A 24,132-nucleotide genomic window follows, 5' to 3' on the forward strand; every position below is an offset into this window, starting at 1 on the left:
GTTCTCCAGTTTCACCATTCTTACATGTTCATCTTACCTGTCCTCCTTGATTATATTAAAAATGCTTTGGGCAAAATTTTCTTTTTAAAAAAGAAACAAATAGTTTTAAAAAATAGGCATAAAAATTCCGCTCATATAATTCACGAAATAATTTGCACTTAGTTGATTAAATGGTATCCCCATTTTCCAGTAGATGGCACTAGTTTTACATTCTTTCGCAGCATGAACGATTACTGATATCATTAGCACATAGGTACATTGTGAAAACTTAAACAAAAGTATGTAAAGAATATCCATTTAAGAACATATGGATTTATAAACCACAATTTTTTCTGCTTATGTTATGTTCAAACAGTATTTGTAGAGTGCAAAACCTTTTTCCATTTTCAGTAGGATTCCAACTTTATGCTTGGACATCTCATAGAAATTGTCTTTCATGTGTAGACTTTCTATAAACTAAAACAAGTTTTCATAAATTAACTTATCTTTTATCCAGATAGCTGATTTAACAGTAATTTATAGTTTTATATGTAGCTAAATTTTCTTCAGCAGACCACCCAAGAATTAAAGAAAATTTCACATTTTGTTTCGCTATGGTTTGAATTTTTATAGAAACTTGAAAATGTTATTAGTTTAACATGTTGACTGTTAAGCATGAATCATTTTTTGCATTAGTTAAAATATTTTAGGAAACTAAGAAAAATCATGTTTAGAATGTTGATTAATGAGTACTCTGATACAGCTATATATTTTTCTAAAACAAAATGTTTTAGATGTTCTATGATGTTTTAGTTGATGTTGAAAAGTTGCTGTGAAACATGTAATTATCAGATGAGTTTTAAAAATTATTTGTGGACAGTGCATATTAGTCAAGGATAAATTGTTATAAAGCAATACATCTGTATGAATAAGGTGTTGGGCATATGGTTTAAGTGTGTATTTTGTTAATTCTTTGTTAAATATGGAGTAAATTCTTCATATACATTAATAATTATATATAACAACATCTAGCAGCAACATAGTTAAAATGGATATGAACAAATAATTAAATTTTACTTTGAGAAATTTAGTAATTAATTAACAATGACTGGAAAGAATATAAAACATTACAAGTTCTGAAAACAAATATTTCTACAGGGTAAGAATATCTAGACAATATGGACTTTGGGGGAGTCATATAGGTAATTAGATGTTTATTTATCTAAATATATTTACAATAATGTAACATAGTAGATCATAGAAGGTTTTATTAAAATGAGCCACCTCTTGCTGTCAACAAATACAAGTTAATAAAGGAATGAGCCATGAATGACAATTCACAAAGACTCATGAGTATTGGGGATACTTGATAAATTTTTATTATCTTCCTTTCCTAGTTTATAGCTTTATCCTGAATATTTTATTTAGAGATTGATTCTCATGATTGCTTTTGCTATATACATTTCAATTTAGACTTCTTTAAAATAGGTTTTATTGAGATGCAATGGCGGGTTATCTCAAATTACATTTTATGCCTTTGCATTTGAATTCAACTGTTTATTTGAAATTTTAAAATCCCTATTTCATTTATTTTCTAGTTTTTCTCTTTTTTCTATTTAGTATATTTTTAGTATAGTCATATGTTTTACTATAAATACATGTTATAAAAATATACCGTGAAATGACAATGATGTTATTTCGGTGATTACCAAGATATATACTTATAAAGAGTTTTCGTTGACTTTATAACTTTTATGATAAGCATTTTCTTCAACACTAGACATATTTATTGTTCAGCCACATAATTTCAAAAGAATTGAATGTTTTCTGTTTGTTTGTTTTTGAGAGAGTCTCACTCTGTTGCCTGGGCTAGAGTGCCGTGGGGTCAGCCTAGCTCACGGCAACCTCAAATTCCTGGGCTCAGGTGATCCTCCTGCCTCAGCCTCCCAAGTTGCTGGGAGTATAGGCATGCACCACTGGGCCTGGCTAATTTTTTTTCCTATATCTTTTTAGTTGGTGAATTAATTTCTTTTTATTTTTAGTAGAGGTGGGGTCTCGTTCTTGCTCAGGCTGGGTTTGAACTCCTGACCTTGAGCGATCCTCCTGCCTCAGCCTCCTAGAGTGCTAGGATTATAGGCGTGAGCCACCGCGCCTGGCTTTGCATGTTAATTTAAATCATTAGAGTATTTGAATTTTAATCAAGCAAACATAATTCAGAACTTTATAAATACAGTTTTTAAAGCTTTTGTTTTGTTGTAGAAATGCATGTTAGCTCAGAATGATACAGCTGTTTATATTATACTCTGCTTGATTAATATTCTAATATTTCTTGTGCAAATTTTAGATAACATCACAGCAAATTTCAGAGCTTGCCATCATATATTATTGGTATTGGTGAAGAAATAAATTAGAAGCTTGATCTGTATTTACCAGTTTGTTTCTACCACCAACTTGCTTTCTGACCCCCAGGAATCTTTGTAGTGTACCTTTTATTCCTATTCTTTACTGGTAAACTGAGAATTATCTATCATTCTTGTCAAATCTTTTACAGTTAGATGTGATCTTCAGCTGAGGGTCATTACATTACACTAGATGACATTTCCCCAAAATTTGTTCTGTGCAATTTAAATCCCTTGTTGTAAGGGAGAAGAAATTGGGGTTGGGGGTAGGGAAGAAGTGGGATTGGGAGAAAGACATGAAATAAATCTGGGAAAGGTGATGGATTTGATCAGGCAAAATCTGTGTCTGTTATGGAAAATCTTTGGTTCCTGCAAAGTAAACTCAGGAAAGGCAGAGATTTTTGTCTGTTTAGTTCACTGCTACATCTTAACTAGAATTATGTCTATCACATAATAGGTGTTCAATGAATATTTGTTGAATATTGAATGATGAATTGTTGTGAATAAGTAGCATCATCTATGTGTCAAAACAATGCCACATTGTAAGTAATGTGAACTCTGTTCTTAAGGAATGTACATTCTGGTGAGAAAGATGGCCATTTTGGGTCCTCTTATCTATAGGATGAAGGGAGTTATATACTTGATGGTTTTATGATTCTATATAAACACTTCCTCTTTTGTTTTACTATGGAGACAGGGAGTAGAAGAAGTGAGAAGTATTGTGTTGTTTTCTGCCCCAAATGGCAGACTGGCTTCTTGGAATTAGAATTTCAAGCAGTGACTGTTCTTCTGAAAGATATTGTAGGAATGTGTAGATATAATTAGTGAGAGGTGGTAGGAGTGGGGGAATGCGAGGATAGGGGTGGGAGTGGACTGAACACATGGGTTAGTAATAGATGGGTATGTTTAAAGTACAGCAAAGCATGGATTCAAGAGAGAAATGTAATGAATGAATAAACTAAAGGAGGAAAGCTACAGACAAGAGAACCTGGCTCTCATTACCATGGCAGGTACCTTCTTTGGACCTTGACTTCCTTTCAAGGGCTTTGGACTAGAAGGTCATCATTTCCCAAATTATAATCTAAGGAGCACTAGGTCTATTAAATTTACCTTATAAAACAGATCTCATCATCAAATTGAGAAACTCTGCATATACTACCAAATATTAAGATGTACTTTTTTTATATTTTGCCATCTTGGCAATCAGAATGCAGCTTAAAAATCATTGTGATAAGAATATGTATCATAGTTTGGCAGCTGTTTTTTCCTTATCTAGTGGAGCATAATGGTGTGTCAAAACACTACATATTTAATAATATACATCAGCGTAAGAAAGTCTCTGAGAAGGTCTTCATCAAGAAACCCAGGTAACCTATATTTTCCTAATCTGATTTGACTGTAGAAGCGTCCCTTTCTTACTCCCCTAGGGGAACAACCTGTTAGCATTATTTTTAGAGCCAGGTATTTCACAGAATGCATTTTGGGTAATGCTGGACAGGGTAATCTTACAATCTTAAATCCAGAGAATTAGTGGAATATTAGTTATAATAAAAAATTCGAAATGGAACTTTAGGTAATAAAGGATTCAGAGTAGTAATAAAGGAAAAAAGTTTTTACTCTCACTTCATTTTAAAAATTTCACTGATTTATTAAGCAAATGTTATTATTGCCATTTTTAAACTAAATTCTAAGAAACATAGCCAAAGGCATCACTTAGAAAACATCTTTTAGAAGGAAGATTTATATAGCAATAATTAAAATGGAGAGTTGAATAAGTATTTAAATACAACATAGACTTATTTAGTTCTTCCTCTTGCCTAGGCACCTGACTAGGTGCTGGAGTTGCAAAGATGACTGGGGTATATATGAGCACTGTCCCTTAAGATATTGAATAATTCAGAGGAATCCTTATGCTTTTTCTTGAGCTATCTGAGTGAAAAAGAAAGATGTAAAATTTTTGACTATTTTTTTTCTTAGAATCTCTTAAGATTTTTCTGGAATGTATAGACTCAGATGTAGCTGTTTATTGAGTGGAAATTGTAGACTTTTTTTCTGTCAATTGTGTTTAATTAGATTTGAAATTTGATTTGGGTGATAACATAATTTTGGAAATTTGCAATGCTGAGGGGTTTTTTTTTTGATAATATAAATTTTATTTTATTTCTAGTGAAGTATACCCCATGTTACATTTAAATAAAATTCTGCAAGATAATCTAAGGGAGGATTCCTTTCCTTCCTTTTTGTGGGTGGTTACCCCTCATTTCCCTAGCAGGCTGTGCTCCCCAAGGAGGGCAGAGAGGATGGGGAAGAGAACTATTTTTTTTTTGCAAATCTTTTTGATTGCATGTGAAATGTAGAATGGAAATGAGCTGTCTGTTTTTAATTTTTTTTTTCCTGTGTAGGCTATGATGTTCTAGTGAAGACCCATACAGGAAAAAAAATTAAAAACAGGGAACTCAAGTTTGTCAGACATTTCACATGCAATCAGATAGAATTGAAGTTAAGTGACTTTCTCTTCCACTATTGTCACTTGATGATGGCAGTGCCTTTAAAAATTCTCTTTTTACTCATATGCTTTGCAAGCAAGAAAATGCTTTTTGTTTTTGTTTTTTTTTTTTTTCTTAGGCATTAGGTTTGTAAGGAAAATGCTTTTTGGATCAAGACATGTTTTAAATATTTCAATAAACTGTGGGCTTTATGGTCCACATTAACATAAAAATCATTGCTCTCATTCTTTGCATTAAATTTTGAAGAGTTGATAAAGTACTCTTTAGTTCTTTATGATGCTTAAAGAATGCTGATAAAGTGACTACTAGATACGAATTCAGCAACTAAAAATTTATAACACAAGTGAAAGATAGAAATGTAAAATGTGGCTTTAAATCGTAGTCATTCAAGTGAATTGTTAATGAATGTTTCATCAGGATGTATGTGGTGGTAAACCTCTTTATTGTTTCCTATGAAGAAAATCATATCACAAATGAGGCTTTGCTATTAAGGATAAAATTTTAAATCATAATTAATAAACTTTTGATACTGTGAGAAATAAATTTACTCCCCTTGACTTAGGGTAAGAAAGTTGTTTGCACATTATTTCTCTTTATTTTAAAACTGCCTTATTTCTCAGCCATCTGATTGATCCTTTTTAAAATCTCAATCTACATTTTATTTTTCTTATTTTTATTTATTTATTTTTATTTTTTTATTTCAGCATATTATGTACAAATGTTAAGGTTATGGATATTGCCCATGCCCCCCTTGAGTCAGAGCTTCAAGTGTGCCCATCCCCCAAACGTTGCACATCTCACTCATTATGTTTGGATATACCCATCCCTTCCTCCCCCCCTCCTACCTGCCTGACATCTGATAAATGTTATTCCTATATGTCCACTTAGGTGTTGATCCGTTAATACCAATTTGCTGGTGAGTACATATGGTGCTTGTTTTTCCATTCTTGACATACTTCACTTAGTAGAATGGGTTCTAGCTCTATCCAGGAAAATACAAGAGGTGCTATATCACCATTGTTTCTTAGAGCTGAATAGTACTCCATGATATACTATACCACATTTTATTAATCCACTCATGTATTGATGGGCACTTGGGTTGTTTCCACAACTTTGCAATACATTTTATTCTGGTTGGTTTTGCTTTGTTAAGTTAGCTGATCCTGTTTACATGAAAGACTCTACATACCTTTCATCAGGGTAGGAGACTTACCACCTTGACTCATACACGTTTGATCACACTACATCTATCAGGTTGTCCAGATGGAGTTCTCTTCCCTGTTTGGATCTTCTCTGGCACTCTGACCTTGTAGATGCTGTTGCTATTAATTGAGTTTTCTATATTCCAATCTAGCTTGGCAAAGTTTAAAAGTGCTAATGCCCTCTTTGATAACTCTCTTTACACAAAACTTTGCACGTACCTTTATTATTACATAAGACTACACATTGTATCGATTATTTGTCTTATCTTTCCTGCAAGAGTATGTGCTCTCCACAGGCAGGAACATTAACTTATTTATTTTTAACTTTCCAGTACTCATCCCGGTTCTTGATTCACTATAGATATTTAATAAATAACTGTAGAAAATATGAATTATTATCAAGCTATCTTCAAAGAATTTACAATGTGTTTGGGAAAAAGCAGAAACAACTGAAGATGTTTGAAAATAATTGCCCAGTGGTATATTTGCCTATGTAAATACTGCCTTGCAGAATAGATACCCTAGTACTAAGGATGTTGGTAGGGGTGAACTTATCAGAGCGTGTAGATTTGGAAGGAAAACTTGCTTGACAGTGTCTTCTGAGTTTATCTATTCAAACCTTCAGTATGGAAACCAGAAGACCAATTTTATCATTCAACTATGTACCACTAAAACATATGGTCTTGTTTAATTTCAGAAGTTTACAATGGTCATGTCATCAATGGCGTGCTTATAAATCCATTGGTGTTAATTAGAACTCTGTGCAGACATCAGTTGAATATAACTGAAACTGATCTGTAGAATTGTCTTATGTGAAGTAATAGTAAATAGCAAGAAGGCATGAAATATGATTATTATTATGACAAATAGATGATTTTTCTCACATATAGAAAACAAAAAGTCTTTGCCTTAAAAAGAAACAATTGTCTGCTTTCTGACTCCTAAGACTCATAGTTTTGTGTGTGTGTGTTTGTGTGTACGTTTTATATTCAGGACTTGGACACCAGATAAAATTAAACTGACCCTAATTGTAAAAATTAAGAATGTTTAAAAAAAATGGAAACTAAGTTGAGGCACTAATTATATACTTTCTTTGGTTATGGATGCTCCTTGCCATCGCCTGTAGGATTACTCTGAAGGGGAGAGTTAAATGAAGTGTTCAGAAGGGTAAAAGCATTACTTGCTCAAAGGGGGGTTTTGTTCTATAGACTCATCCAAAATTTATCACCAGAAACATCTATTGAGTGTCCTCTTACACAGGACTCTAGGTTGAGAATGATGATCTGTAGTCACAAAAGGATGCCATTAAGTAGACAAAGCAGATTAGTAGAGCCCGCATTCTGATTGTATATTCAAAGTTCAGCCAGAAAAATATTCTCTGAGAGCTTTTTGAGTTTAGCCCTTTGCTGAAAGGCTATTCATTAGGATTTTTCTTGGAAGTAAAAAAGATAATGCTGGACAATGTCTGTATTAAGATTTGTAGTTGTAAATTTCCTGGTTTAAAAGCATATCGTTTGCATGTGTAAATTGTTGTTTATCTGTCCATTCATATTCAGGCTTTAACAGTTGCACTGAAGTTACCTGTCTGTCTCTGCCACTGGAATATGAATTTAGTGTGTTCTGTGTGTTTGGGAAGCTTTTCCTCCAGATATCAGCATGGCCAACTTTCTGTCCTCCTTCAGAGCTTTGCTCAGATGTCACCTCAGTGAAGCCTACTTTGAACACCCTATTTAAGATTGTAATCCTTGTTCCTTATATTCCCAATTCCTCCACTTTTTTCCTTCCTGCATATTTACCACATTCTAAGAGACCATATAATTAACTTAATTATTTTCATTATGTTTTATCTGTCTTCCCCTACCCCTGTTGGAATGGGAGCTCCATGAGTATAGGTTCTTTATTTTGTTCTCTGGTATGTCCTAAGTACTTGGAGAAATGCCAGCATAAGATAGGTACTCAATAAATAATTATTGAATTCATGTTATTCATGAATAATTATTCAATTCAAATAATTATTGCATTCATATGTTACTTAGCACAGTACCTGGTACTCTGTAAACACTCAACATTTTTGATGACTTAAAAAAAATGGTAAGAAAAAATCTTGGATCAGTGGCCCTCAAAGTAAGCCCTGAAGCCTTAGTTTTATGAATATCAGAGAACTAAAGCAAAAGTGTCCTGATATTTTAGATTGTATGTTAATCTTAGGAATGTTTTTCCTATATATGTCTACTTTGAGAGAAAAATCAGAATTTTTTTTTTTTGAGACAAGAGTCTCACTCTGTTGTCTGGGCTAGAGTGCCATGGCGTCAGCCTAGTTCACAGCAACCTCAAACTCCTGGGCTCACGCAATCTTTCTGCCTCAGCCTCTCGAGTAGCTGGGACTACAGGCATGCACACCATAACCGGCTGATTTTTTCTATATATTTTTAGCTGTCCAATTAATTTCTTTCTATTTTTAGTAGAGACGGGGTCTTGCTCTTGCTTAGGCTGGTCTCGAACTCCTGAGCTCAAACAATCTGCCCGCCTCAGCCTCCCAGAGTGCTAGGATTACCGGCGTGAGCCACCACGCCCGGCCAAAATCAGAATTGATGATGCTTTTATAAGTGTGGAACTTTTCTTCCTCCTGTGCTTTGCAGTTTTTCTTAAAGCCTTTATTGAATTACTAGAATGCAAACAAATAAAAAAATAATGGATTATGGTATATATTTCACATTTTATTCTAAAAATGAACTAGATTTGGCTTTTATAAATGCCCAGTTATTTAGAAATTCTAACACTATTATGCCTGGAATGAAATTTTGCTCAATTTTCCAATGACAGAGTAATAACTAACAAAATTTATAGTGAAAAATAAAGTATTCTATCTTTAAATATAGCAGCAAGATATTTCAACATGAACTTTACTGTTTTAACCTAGTAAACCCAAAGCAAAACAAGATATTCTTATCTCTTACTCATTTATTATCTTGGGAAAATATTTAATAGTTCCATTTTTTTCTGACCCTAGAACCAAAATTAAAGTTATGGGATCTTTAGGTTTTGTTTTGTTTTGATTTTTCACACCGAAATATAAAATTTATGACTTAAAAGTGCTCTGAAATTTAGGTAACAGATCTGATTTACTTCTTAACAGGAAGTTAAAAAGCCTTTCAACATTTTATAGACTTCATGAAAATCTCATATGAAACTTGTCACTGACTCTGTTGAAGGAAGGAATACAAGGGAAACAGACACTGGCTAATTAGACAAACGTATTTAACTTTTCTGGATGTACTGAGATGATTGTTACTTTTCCCCCATATGGTTAATGATGGTTTTTAAATTTAAAGTTATTTGTATAATTGGAGAAAAAAGTTGCAACATAATTTTTTCTGACATAGAATATAACGACTATGGATTTTGCAGTCAAACAGCTCTGGGTTTGAGTTGCTGTATGTTTGCTATTTGTCCTTTAGTGGGTTATGTTATAACCTTTCCTAGCCTCAGTTTCTGTATCTGTAAAATGGGCATGACAACTACTTTCCAGAATTATTGAGAGGATTAAATGTGTTTATGTGAAAGTGCCTGGAGATGTGCTAAACTCAAATTTTAGTTTTATTTTCTTCTTTCACTTCCTATTTTAATCATTTTTAAAAGATAACTTGTGAGGAAAATACTGTTCTGAGGGAATTTTTATAGAAAAATAATTACCGATAAACTATTGCAGCACAGTGAAATAACTGACCTGGCTACCTTTTAAAATACAGTTTTAACTTTAGAATTCACTGTAATCGGTATTGTAATGTGATATTGCATTTATTCAGACACTGGTAAGTGCAAACGTCTGTGATCCTCACAGAAGATCTGTGAAGGTGGCAGCACCTGGAGAAGTTGCCTTGTCTAAGGTCACATGGCTGAGAAGGAGGCAGAATGAGAAAGTGAACTCTTGCTGGTTTATTTCTACTTACAGCGGGAGCTTCACATTGTCTCAAAACAATATTGGACTTGGCCGGGCGCGGTGGCTCACGCCTGTAATCCTAGCTCTATGGGAGGCCAAGGTGGGAGGATCGTTTGAGCTCAGGAGTTCGAAACCAACCCTCGCAAGAGCGAGACCCCGTCTCTACTATAAATAGAAAGAAACTAATTGGCCAACTAATATATATAGAAAAAATTAGCCGGGCATGGTGGCTCATGCCTGTAGTCCCAGCTACTTGGGAGGCTGAGGCAGGAGGATTGCTTGAGCTGAGGAGATTGAGGTTGCTGTGAGCTAGGCTGACGCCACGGCACTCACTCTAGCCTGGGCAACAAAGCGAGACTCTGTCTCAAAAAAACACACACACATACAAAAAAAAAACCCAATATTGGACTTAAGACAACAACATGAAATAAGCCTCAATATAAAAAGAGACTTTGGACGTATTTCCTTAAATAAAACCCTTGGATTGGATTCAGGGTTGATATGATCTATACCAAGGTTACTATGTAGGTAATGATGTTATGAGTAGGCACCAAAATGGCAATATAGACGTATTTGTGTTGCATGTGTGTACACAAACACTCACTTGTGCCTTTAAAGCACACTATTAAACACTTAAATAAAGGGGAAAAAATCTTTCCCTGACATACTTCTAAGCCAATTTAGGGGTCATTGAGCAGATGGCATATAATACTAATATGAAATTACCCTGTGTAATAAGAAAATTACAGTACCTAAGTGAAGATAGTAAAGGGAAACCATCCAATGAATTGCTTTAGAATTTCAAAATAAAATGATTTCTTTACAATTAACAGTGGCACCATATCACTTTAGAAAAGTGAGTCTGATAGGGAGAAGGGCAATCAGAGACAAAAGTGAGGCTTTTCTGTGTTTATGTATGCCGACGTTTTGTTCCAGTGATAGAAAAGCTAATGTAATAGTATGGCTTTCAATTGTCCGAAAACATGTTATTGTTAAACTATGTGGCAAGACATTTATTAAAACCTAACTTCTCATTGAGTTGTTTAATATAAAATCACAATAGTTGTTTCTAGTCTACATATATTTCCTTTTGCTATTAGGTGTACTTTAAAAGCCTAATTATTTTGAGAACTAGCATGACCAAAGAATAAAAATTTACAAAGTTTGACAACTTTAAATAATCACTAGCATTTCTTAAAGAACAAATTTCACTTACAGTTAGGAAACAATATTTATATTTAAGGTTGAAAAGCCAGGATGTAGAAAAATTTTGCTAATTTGGAAGATGACCTTTAAGTGCACCAAAACCAAATAATTTGTAGGCTATGACATAGGGCACATTCCTACAAAATTTGTGTGAATACTGCTTTAGTGGTTCTTGAAAGACAAACAAAGAAAGCTGGAATGAAATCTTTATTCCCCTCCCAAATAAGACGGAGACTAACAAAGGAGTACAGCAGCACTCTTTGTCAAAGCTTGCCATTAAAACGAGGTCTCTGTAGCACAGTTAATGAGATGTTTCATAGTGGAAAACAATCTGTTTTTAAGAATGTTTAGATCAAAAGTAATTTCTAATCTATGAAATAAAGTCTCTTCAATACCCTTCATTCACTAGTAAAGCTTTTATGTTTGTATTATTTACTTCAATCAGATGTTTTCAATTTTACCTTTTTTCCTTGTACAAATACTTGACATGGTTCATCAATACTGACCAACAGTTTTATTCTTTTTCTTCAGAAAAGAGATTTTTGAGAGAGGGAGAATAAAAAAGAGAGAAACATCTTTGCCTAAATGATTTGCAAGCATCTGTGCTTTAAGCTACTTTTTATGAACACTCCTTAGTAAATGACTCAAGGTAAAAAAGCAGAAAAGCATCCAATGTTAGGAAATTGCAATCCAATACCATGTAATTTAAACCTGCAGTTGCTTCTCTTGGACTAAATGACATACAGATGGGTAGCTTAGTTCTCTCAACTTTGGGAACACAATTGGTCTTTTTGTATGAATGAACATGTATTAACGAAAATATTTTGGACAGAATTGTTTAATTCTAATTGTACAGATTTTAATTATCTATGCCATTGGAAATAATGATTTTAACCAAGATATTTTGTCATGTTAACTTTACAGTTAATGACTTTTTTTGACAAAATTAATGAAAATATAACCCTTCCAACAAATAAATAAATAAAAACAAAATGATACCTTTTAAGAAGCCTATAGTGAATTGAGCAGAAATTCATCTGTCACGGTCAACTGATTATTTAAAAAAGAGCCATTCTGCATTCACACTATTGACATGGATTGTTCTGACAGGACAGACATTTCTCAGGGAGACATTTCTGTGTACCCTTAACATAGCAAAAATCTAAGTAGTAGGTATCTGGATAAAGCTTAGTGTAATATGGGGTCCAAGGAAATGAGAGGTGAATGTGCCATTGGTGATATGCCAGCTGTTCCTGTGGGGTTTTTCAGGCCAGGGAAGGGCCAAGGGACTTTGTGGAAGGTCAGCAGAGGTGCTGTTTGACAACCTGCAGGTCTGCTCCAAGGTGTGCCCTTCTGTTTGGCTCTGGCTTCCTCCTTCTGCCTCCAGCTTCTCTTGTGGAGAATCAGCCACTCTATCCTGGTGGCCCTGATTCTGGAAGCCGGTACCTTTTTTCAGTTCCACAGAGTAACTGGTTGGTTAATTTTCTCCTAGTTTAATTTCAGTGATCTCATACTGTGACATTAGGTACCTTGAAAGTAAAAGAAGTAGACAGCATTTCCACTCCTAGATCATATTTTCTTTTTTGATATTTCAAAAGGACTTGAATTTAATAATCAGGAAGCTAGGCAAGCTTTCTTTTAGTAACTTCAAAACATGGTAAGAAGTCTTTACGTTTAGGACCATCTGCAAGCTTCTTTCTCACTGTGATGGATGGCAAAGAAAAGCAATTTTACTGCAGTGAGTAATGGCTGCCCTGTCCTGGGGTTATATTTCTTTTCAATCATTTGTGCAGGTAAAATAAAATACTACATATAAACAGGTGTTGTCTGAACATTTTACTGCGGTCTGTATGGGTTGCAATAAAAGCTGCCATTGTTACTAGAATCATATTAAAAATATTTCACCATTCAAGTACACTTAATCAGCGAAGTCTTCCTAGATATACTTTGTAAAAAGAAAATGTAGGTCTTTAAATAAAATCACATTCACTTTTCCATTTTTATTTGTCTTTCTCCTTTTCTATTCTTCTTACTCTTTCTTTGGAACTTCTCAACTCTGCATTAATGTAAATGCCTTTGGTAGTTTGTTGAAAATTTCTTGCTGCCTGTTTAACATGGTAGGATACAGTCTTTAAAGAGGCATTTATTCGTAAGGACCATACAGAAGAAACTAGTGATGTGTCTGACAGAATCACAGAGAACGGCAATTCCTAGTAATAGAAAAATACATCTTTAGGGCTCAAAAAAAAAATAGGATAATAGTTAAATCATGGAAATTAAATGACAGTGGTTTCAAGCTATTCTATCAAGTTGCAAAATTATTGGAGAGTTATGGTTTAACTTAATATGCCCATCATCTTATATATGCAGTGTAAATGCTTGTGAATAGACTTACGCTTTTGAATTCATTTGAGAAGAAAGGGGTTTCAGAGTATTGGGAGACATAAAGGATGTATCTTGTAAATGTTTATCACATGCTGGAAACTTTGCCTATAGCACATTGTCACTGCTCCAGTGCTGTCACCTGAATCTTAAGAAACGTTCCTTTTAAACTTAGAGAAATAATCAGCTGCAGTTCAGGTAAGCTAAGCTTTTCTAGCGCATGAGGGACTGGTCTGGTCATTGACAAGTGACTGCAGAAGCTGTGTTGTGGCGGCCAGCCAAAGCAATTATTTAGGATTCAAGCTAAAAAGCCTCCTTCTCCCATATCCTCTCTCTTTCCAGGGTCATGTAGGGATAAAAAGAACTGTAAGGTGGTCTTTTCCCAGCAGGAACTGAGGAAGCGGCTAACACCCCTGCAGTACCATGTCACTCAGGAGAAAGGAACCGAAAGGTAAGGTGAGCTGTAATGAAAAGGCATTAAGCAAGAGCTAGTTTTCTTCTCCCACTGCCTTCCTCCATTGAATCCTCTTCCTTGCCAATTAATTTTAAGAATTCTGCACTTATTTTCTAAAGTCGACAAATTAGTATCCTTGAAAAGGTTGAAAATGGTATTGTTTAGGTTAAGACTAAGTTTTATTTGTTCTTTCCTTCATTTAATGAACACTTCATATCTTATATAAAGTCACAAAGCTTTTGTTAAGGGCCTGTTTTCAGTTTACTACAAAATGTGTGGAAGTAATAGCGATTTAGGTACATTTTTTGGGAAGACATCACAGTAAGCAAAACCATGAGGGACGTGGCGCTATGCCAGGATGCTGAAATTTTGAAGGTGGCCATTGTAAGTATAGACGTTTTGGCTGCAAAAAGAAGGTAGCATAATTTAGTTCCTTTCTACCCCACTCCAATTTCTTTTTGAAGCACATGTGGAGAAAGTATTTATTGGCTCATTTGTGGTTGGAATGTCAAAAATTTTCAATAACTGCCCTCACATGGCTTTGGTCCTTGGAAGTTCGCCCTAAGTCCTGAAAAAAGAGTTTGTTCACTTCCAAGACTGTTTTTAGTGAATAAAGTCTCTCTCAGCTGATTCCAGCTCAAAGGTAAATTGCCAAAGTCCAATGATTTTGTTGTCTAATTTATACCGTGGAGCTTGGCATAAGGCCGTAACTTACCTCTGATCCAAATTTATTAATGATGTAACTTCTTGTTTTCATTCATGAACTGAAAGAGCTCTCTGCCACACATGGGATCCTTGTTAATAGGCAGCTCTCTCTTCCTGTCACAGTATCTACTGTTTACTGAATTTACCAAATGTTGAATTTCTGACCAAAGTCCACCCTCACCATACAATGAGTTAGCAGTTGACTCTAGTTTCAGCTCAGGAGAGCTTCTATCTATCCTGTTGTGTACACGACTAGCAAAATGATTTAATGCACACAAACAACCAGAGATTAGGTCATTCTTAAAAATTCTGTTTATAAAAAAATTGGACCTCATAAAGAGGGTGAAAGGATAATAAAAACAAGCTGCAGAGCACATAGACTTTTTGTTGGGCTAGCACAGCTGATTTGTATTAGCTGAATGACCTCCTAGCCTTTAAGATTGTTAACTTAGAAAAATATTCCCTTAAAGCTGCAATATTCCTTTTCAAACCAAAAAATAAGACTCCTTCCACTTGAAGTCTTGGACCCTTCTGCATTTTCTGGTATACACTCTTGGACACTGTAAAGTAGCAGAAATCTTGTGTAGTAATGTTCTTTCTGTGAATCTAAACTACAGGATTTTTTTTTAAAATAGGAAAACTTTTTTCTAAGCATTACATAACTAGATGGCATGATTTTTTTTTTTTTATTTAACCTGCACTAGTTTGAAGTAGTTATATGCACATTTTATTATATAGATTTGAAATATATTAGTATAGTTCAGATTTCCATATGTTTGGTCTGTTCTCATTTTAGGACAAAAAGCCCTTGAAAGATTTATTAGAGATATATATTTTAAGAAATATTTTCTATAAGAAATAGTGCTCACTTTAATTTTTTAATGGTCTGTTTATTGTTTATCAGTGCCTTTGAAGGAGAATATACACATCACAAAGATCCTGGAATATATAAGTGTGTTGTCTGTGGAACTCCATTGTTCAAGTAAGTATGTTAAAAACCTGTAGGTATGGATATATTGTAACAAACTAGTTATTGCTTTTTATTTTAGGATCTTTCCATTACTGAATTTTCTTCTATTTTTTTCTATTTCTATTTATTCCCACAAAATAAAAGTAATTATTGATTTCATGGCAAATTACCAGTGTGACAAACTGGCTGATTTTGCACTACTTGGATCTTTAAAATAGCCAGTGCTAACTTGTTCATTCCAATAATCAGTGTTTAGCAGAGCTATGAAAGAGATTTTGGCAAGCACAGAAATGTTTATGTATTTGTTGATTTTTTTTAACTTCAAGAGATGGCCCTAAATGTGTTTATTGGACCATAATGAAAAGTTCCTTATGTACATCCTTCAGATTAAATAATATCCACCAAGTAGATTAATTATACTTCTGCAGTGAAGGGAAATACTTGTATTGAAAGTAACAAAATTATGCAATATTAAGTTAATAGTTTTTTCATTTATCCAAATAGTTTACCATAAATCAGGCAGCACATGGACTTTTTGACCATAATAGTTAATTCAGACAGTATATTCTGGGGATTGTGGATCTTACTGAAAAAAGGAGAATCTTTACCAAAATGTATTTATCTAGGTGGAGAAAACTCCTAGAAGTCCTGTACTTCCCATGGGTTGCTGATTTGGAGGAATAAAAGCCTAGAATCCTTAATTGAGAGTAAATGTCATTTATTTAAAACAGAATTACAAAGTTTCTTAGGTGAAATGAATAAATAAGAATCTGATACTTGTAGCATGTAAAACCCACTTAATATCTCTCCATAAATGTTTCTCTTTTAAAACACTAGCATTTACAGATTTTCCAGGAATAGCAGGAAGCAGTAGTTTCCTTGAAAAATTTTTAAAAAGTTTAAAACCTTCTTAAATTGCACAAACCTTATTGCACATTAATATTGGTTGAGAATCTGTTCTGAATTGTTATGTATTTATTCTTCATGTTAAAAAACCGACCTTCAAATTGTCACCCATTTCCTCTCAGAAAACACACGTCCTTATATTTCAACACCTTTAGCTTGTGTCATAATAGTTGATGTAACACTTAAGATAGTTGCTGAGCCATGTTAAACTTAATATCCCAAATGGTAAAAATTGGCCACATCCCTTTGTTTTTTGTTACAGATTCTCCATCTCTTTCCCTATCATGTGATTCATTAAAGTATGGCATCTAAGGAAAACTTACTGTTTTAAATAAGAAACAGAACCACTGCAAATGAAGGATTTAACCCATGTGAGATTTTGAGTCACAAATCCTAAAAGCAAGACTCTTATCCAAACATAGGTACTGGTGGGAGTCAGGTTTCACATTTGATGTTATATTGCCTCTGTTTCCTTTAGCATTCTTGTAAGGAAAGCTTTTGTTTTCTAAATTTTTAGGGAATATGGTTTAATATTTTATTATATACCATTATTATATTATTATACTTCATCTTTTTTTTATTATTTGCTTCTTTTTACTTGGTTTCTTATCCATTTTGGGAAAAAATTCCCTGCTCTTTCCTTCATTGGAGAATGTAGTAGCTTGTTGGTCTAGTGCAGCTGTCTTCATACTGGAGAATGTGTGCCCTGAGAGTCCACTAACACTTTCCTGGGGCCACAGGGCATGCATGGGCAGTTTTGAAGGAATCAGTTTTCTGATCCTCAACTTCTGCCTATACATTTTCCTGAAACTGGTGCATCTGAGAGGGTCTGTGGTCTCCCATGTCTTCCTTCCCATCTCTTCCATCACGATCACCTTTCTCCCACTTCACAAAGGACGTCATGCCTTTCATTCAGCCCAAATCCCAACTGTGATTCATTGCCCTGGGTTACAATTTCCAGGGCATCAAGCAAACTGACAGTTCAGGAATGCATTACTTCTAGAGAGACCCTTGAAAGCAAGGCAAAAACGCACATTGGATATTGAAATAATATTTCACTGTGGCAAGGCTCCTGGCACGGCTCAGTCCACCTCCCTGTCTGTCTGCTTATCTCTCTCTCCACCTGCTCCACCTGGCCATCTATTTTCTGCCAGCCTCCTTAAGTGAGAGAGGGGCCATGAGAACCTGTATCAACATGTTTATTCAAATGAAATAAATAGAAGTCTTTTATTTTGGACAAGGAATAAGTCTGATTTGGTTGATCAATTTGACAGTGCGAACTGGCTTTGCAAATTATTTAATACTTTATATGGTAGACTTCATTCATTAAATGATCTAAATATGTAGCTGTAAGATTTCAAAAGTATACGTTTTGAGGGTGTATGTGATATACAGAACACCAGAAAATCAATATTTTGAAATTATTTAAATTTCTGATAAGAAATTTTAGCTGTGCATTTCAAATATACAAGGAAGTATGTATCAGTCAGCATCCAATCAGGATACAGAAACCACACAGTAATTTGAATAGGAAAGTTTAATATGAAGAATTATGAACTGTAACAGAAGATTGTGGTAATGAGGGGTTGGCTAGTAAGAAATAAAGAGAAATTTTAAAGAATACAGGAATAGCAGATATGAGGAGCAGTCATGACCCTTAGGGCTGAAATGAAGAGCCCAAGGAAATCACCCCCGCCTTTTCTCCAGGGCTGAGATCTAGATGTGTTGGAGAGGGCATGGCTGTAATCAGTGGTCCCCAACCTTTTTGGCACCAGGGACCAGTTTCATGGAAGACAGTTTTTCCCCGGTGGGGTGGGGGTGGGGAGGTGGTTGGGGACCGCAGGCTGTAGCTACTAAACAGCAGAGAAGTCATTATAGTGCCATGGTAGTGCAACTTGCTGGAAATCCAGACTCTGGAACTTTCTAGCAATCTGCCTCCTGGAATCTGCTGGAAATTTACCCTCTGGTGTGCTGGCGAAAGCTGTTTGCAGGAAGGTGTCTCAGTGGAGGCACTCTACTACCAAATCACCTGAGAGGAGTGCTAGGGGAAGCTGCTGGCTGCTAGATGCTGCTCATGACTCCGCTGAAAGCAGCACCTGCGCTAGAGAAATGCTGTGGGGCAGCAGCTGGGCGTCGAGTGAACGGTGTGTGCTTCAACAGCTGGATGCAGGAGAAGCTGCTCTGCAGGAACTGAGTACTCGAGAAGCTGCTTACACGGAAGTTGTTGGGCGCAGGAGAATCCATTCACACTACAGAAGCCTGGCGCTGGGTAAGCCACCCACGCTGCAAGAGCCTGGAAGTGGAGACGCTGTGTGTGCTGCAGGATCCAGAAGGGAAAGAAGCCACATGCTCTGGAGAAGCCTGTTAAGCAAGCATTCTGGAACCAGAAAGGAAAGACCTTTTCCCCCTGCAGCTTCTCTCGTGCCCGCTACTGGCAAAGCTTAGCATCATGCTAGCTGACAAGAAAATGTTTAAAGGGCCCAGCTTCAGTTTGGCAGAGCAGGCAAGGAAGACGGATTTAGAGGTGAAAGGCAACAACTTGATATCTGGCACAAAATCTGTTTTCTTTTCAAAATTCTTTTAGGGGTTCATGAGCAAAAGTTTGAAAATCACTCACAAGTCTGATGAATTAATGATGTCACTATAAGGGCCCTGTAAATAGTTGGTTTTATGCTTTGAACACAAAGTGTAAGAAGCAGTTGAGGGGTGTGTGCAAGTGTGTCTATAGTAGCTGTTAGTGAAAGGGAGTTAGGGGAGAAAGTTTATGCAGAACAGATTAAATAGAAGTACAGTATGAGAAATAAGAGTGGGAGGGAAATAGATAAGAAAGAAGAAATAAGAAAAGTGCTGAATCTGAAAATATCTAATCATTAGTGGTGTGAAAAATTATTTCCCCAACTTCTATTAATATTTCTGTTATCTTATTCACACTTATATATGTGTGTATGCACATATATGCATAATCCTCTTCATTTACTTGACTAATGTGTGTGTGTTTCACTTCCTTACAAAAAAGGCTATTCAATTATTCTCATTTCATTTTCAAACTTGTACTCTACTCTAAATACATTCCCTCTCTGAACAATATAGTGCTTTCTTACTGCTTACCAAGTACAAGAACCTCATTCACAGTCTTCTTATAAACCAAATGTGTAATTTATTCCATGGTTCACATTTTCTTCACATTCACAAATTTTACCAAGCTAGTTTATTTCTCATATAGTACTACTGACTTTCAGTTAGTAAATTAAATGACAGAAGCAAGAATGTTCTCTCTTTTGGTTACTTGAACTTTTAAAATTTCCTAAAGTGAATTTATTGCACATCAGATAAGCCAGAGAAGGCACTGGCAGAATAATTTAATTGAGAAAGTATTTTGACCATTTATATTTTGCTTTGGCTAATACTTTGCTAGGTGTTGTGGAACAAACAAAATAAACTTATGAAATATTTTTTCCTCAAGGTACTTACAGTTTTGTTGGCATAAGTAAAGTATAACAAATAATTATAAAATATGACAAAATAATGTTAACATCGATCTGAATGTGCCTGTTTGAAATGCTTTTATGTGTAATAGGAAGGACTATGCCTATCTCAAAGTCATGCAAGGTTTCATGGAGGAGATGAAACCACACTTTACCAGGCAGAGAGAAGGGTTCAGTTTTTCCCAGGTGGAGGATGCCTGGTAGAGAATGCCACATGAGAAGAGGAGTTAGAAATGGGATAAAAAAATGAAATTTTCAAGGAAATACAAGACTGGTCCAATAGGAGCAGGGAGGTGGATTATGTTGGGAGTACTGGGAGATATGGTTAGGGAGGTTTAGCGGACCAGTTAAGGAAGTACTTGGATACTGGAAAAGACATCTAAATTCCTACTGGAAATCCTTTAAGCCTTAGAATCTTTTCCTTCAGGAAAAGAAGCCCTATCTTTTCTGGGGAACTTTGGTGTCCCTCAACTCTGTTCCATTGCACCTTATATACACTTTCATCATTGCAGTTTCTACTTTGTTTTGTAATTATCTGTTTATATACTTATTGCTCTCTAGGAAGTGAATTTCACCATGGCAAGGGTTTATCCTAGTCATATTTATATCTTTAGCCCCTGGCATAAAATAATCATTAAATATTTATTTATTGATCACATGCATGTCTGAACTTTGTTGGATAGACTGTGGAGAAATTTTGAATAATAGCAAGATGCAAATGTGAAGTAAGCCACAACAGGGCACAAGACAGATTTCTGGGAGTGAAAAGAGAAGGAAATGGAGATGTAACAGCCTCAACGGGAACTCTTTTTTACTTGTTAGCTGATAATCTCAACATTATTCATGTGCAATCAGCTTGTGATAATTTTGTTTGAGACTTTAAAGAACCACGTAAGATATTTTGTATTCTGTATTCATTTATTCAAAAGGCCTTGGACCGAATAGCTCATTTTATATAGGTTCACTAATGATGATAATACGTGGAACAGTAGCTAACATTTACATCCCACTTATCATATGCCAGGCATGGTTCTAAGTGCTCTGTGTAAACTCATTTAATCTTATGATGACACATTTTACAGATCAGGAAAAAGAGAAGATAAGTAACTTGTGAAGATCCACACAGCCAGTATATAAATGGATTTAGAAGAGTAACAAACATTTAAAAAAGAAGAAATTTAAAGAATGTAGTAGAATGAAGTTTTAATATTTTATTTTAGTTATCCTAGTCTAGTTATTTTGCTTAGCATCATTCTAATAAATGAAACACACACACACATCTCAGTTGTTTGGAAAAATCTGTCACAGTACTTAAGTAGAAAATTGAAGACCATCTCAATGTAGGAAGGGCTAAACCAAACGTAACTAGATCCATCATGATAGGTCATCCAGAAGAACTCAAAACTGAGTTTTGGGCTGGTTGTTATCCTTAGGGAAGTCCTTTGGAACCCTGACAGGAAGATGGAGCCCATGTTCAGAAGTCGTCAGGCCATTTAACATCTGGGAAGTAGGGCAGCAGCTGGATTTATGGGCAGGATGTTAGTAATTGAAACTGGGAGGTTGTTTTATTTTCATTTATTGATTCCCCATCACATTTTCTCAAGTAGCTGTATTTCAAATTTTCACCATTTAAAAAAAATTCTCTCCCTATATTTTTTTAGAAAATTGAGGTCAACTGACATGAGCTATCCTAAATGTCTTCTGTCTGGAAATTTCTTTTTATCTTTGTCTTCATCAAAGAATCAGAACAGGCACTGGCTAAAAGCAACTGGTGGAGCCTGTTGAATATCAGCCCAGATGTGTGGCCTCAGATTCATCACATGTAAAATGGGAAAAAATGGAACCAAACAAGTGAACAAACTAAATGCAGATAAATGCCTAGTATGTGCCAGGTATTCAACCAATGTTAAATACAAATGGGCTGACTAGTTTTTGGAAACGTTATCATACTCTCTCGCAAGAGCCTAACGAACTCCTTGTAATGTGAGAAAGTACAGGCTGTATTAGAGTCTCTCTGTTAACGGTAGATATTAGCGTGATAAGCCATGGCTCCAGCTGTGTTGCTACATTGCAGATGGGACTCTGCTACAAAACTGTTCACACATGCTGCATTTCACATGAGCCTCCTGTGCAATTTTATTCTAGGCTACCCGAAAATTTAAGCCATTTTTCAGCTGTTTAAGAACATAAGCCCTTTCACTGAGGAAATTCCCATCCATTGCCACACGCAATTCATTCAACTGTGCTACTCCATGTACGCTATTCCATTGAACACTAAAGGAGACTTTCAACATGAACTTTTCCCTCTCTAATACAGTTCTGTGTGTATGTGTGTGTGTGAGCAGTGAGGGAGGATGTCAGAGCAGGGTAAGAAGATAGAATTTTCCATTCTTCCTTTCTACTCAAATCCCATCTCCTCAACCCTATTAAATTCTGTCCATATAATATTTACCAGTAAACCATGTCAGTCACTGTGGAATTCTACTAGGGAGAGTAACATGAACTTAACTTCAAGCTTTCTTTTTATGTAACTCTAGCTGCAAATTGCTCATAATTCCAGCGAATGTTTCTTAACCTTTACCAAAGTACATTTAACTTGAATTTTAGACGATTCGAATTGCCCTTTACCTCATTCTAAATCCTTTAAGAAACTATAATGAAACTGCTCCAAAATGAACTAGAGTTGTGAATGGTGGCTTACTTGAAGTTTTGTTATATCTGAATAAGTAATATATTATTTTGGAGAGAATGTATTTTATAACATATATTATTTTGAAGAGAATATAACATTGACTTTTCTCATCCTGCTGACCCTTCCTGTCTTGTCCCCACATACAAGGAAAAGTATTTGTAATAGAGCTAATTTGCTATCTTCAACTTATCTGAAAGCTTGGAGCAAGACCACAGCTGGATTGGAAGAAAAGGAGTTCCTTGAGCTACTGGCAAAGATAGGGAGCAAAAAACACTGTTAAAGCATGACTTATTAAATCACCAGGAAAAAAAGATTCTCTTTTTGTAAATGGACAGTTCTTTTTTTGGAAAGTGGTTATTTTTTTATTTTTTTATTTTTTTTATTTTTTTTGAGACAGAGTCTCACTTTGTTGCCCAGGCTAGAGTGAGTGCCGTGGCATCAGCCTGGCTCACAGCAACCTCAGTCTCCGGGGCTCAGCGATCCTACTGCCTCAGCCTCCCGAGTAGCTGGGACTACAGGCATGCGCCACCATGCCCGGCTAATGTTTTGTGTATATATATTTTTAGTTGGTCAATTAATTTATTTCTATTTTTGGTAGAGACGGGGTCTTGCTCAGGATGGTTTCGAACTCCTGACCTTGAGCAATCCACCCGCCTCGGCCTCCCAAAGTGCTAGGATTACAGGCGTGAGCCACCACGCCCGGCCAGAAAGTGGATATTGAGAGTTGAATGAATTTTAATTCAGATACATATATGTCTTCAATGTGTCTTATACATGGATAAAGGATCCATCACACGTCATTGTCAAAGAAAGGTGCAGAAGCCATCCAGAGCACCAGTTGAAAACGTATGATTGTAAAGTTCCGGCACAGATTTGCTACATGACCGTAGTTGAGTTGAGTGTTCTATCTCCTTTTTCTCATCTCTTGAGAAAATGTTGAGAATAACATCACCTCTTTCTAACCCATGAGACTTCTGTATCAAATGAAAGAATTACAAAAACATGCTAGGAAAGATATAAAGATGTTAAGTATAAAGTGAATTTTGTAAAAAATAGCTTTAAATAAATTTACATGGTAAACTATGAATAGCATGCAAATTAAAGTTATCAAAATTAAGTCAGTATAGTTGGTTTTTTATTTCACCATTACTGCATGTTTTATAATATTTGACCCAATGATCCATCTCATCCAAAATATTTTCAATTTCTGTTGAATAATTTAAAAATGTTTTAGTGTAGATTCTAAATTCCTCAAATAATATGAGCTTGATGAGTAACCGAGAGTTCTGATACATTAGTCATTTA

The 24,132-nt window shown here is 35.2% G+C and overlaps 1 protein-coding gene across 2 annotated transcripts in view; it reads left to right on the forward strand.

Annotated features, from left to right (window-relative positions):
* MSRB3 (methionine sulfoxide reductase B3) overlaps positions 1 to 24,132 on the forward strand; it is a 294,311-nt gene that overhangs the window by 35,963 nt on the left and 234,216 nt on the right. For both annotated transcript variants that reach the window (XM_076007462.1, XM_012782398.2), the window contains exons 3-4: positions 13,958 to 14,066; positions 15,679 to 15,756. In XM_076007462.1, coding sequence (XP_075863577.1) covers positions 13,958 to 14,066; positions 15,679 to 15,756 — 187 coding nt within the window. The remainder of the gene's footprint in view (positions 1 to 13,957; positions 14,067 to 15,678; positions 15,757 to 24,132) is intronic.

The sequence above is a fragment of the Microcebus murinus genome, chromosome 10 (assembly GCF_040939455.1).
Source record: "Microcebus murinus isolate Inina chromosome 10, M.murinus_Inina_mat1.0, whole genome shotgun sequence".
Classification (NCBI taxonomy): Eukaryota; Metazoa; Chordata; class Mammalia; order Primates; family Cheirogaleidae; genus Microcebus; species Microcebus murinus.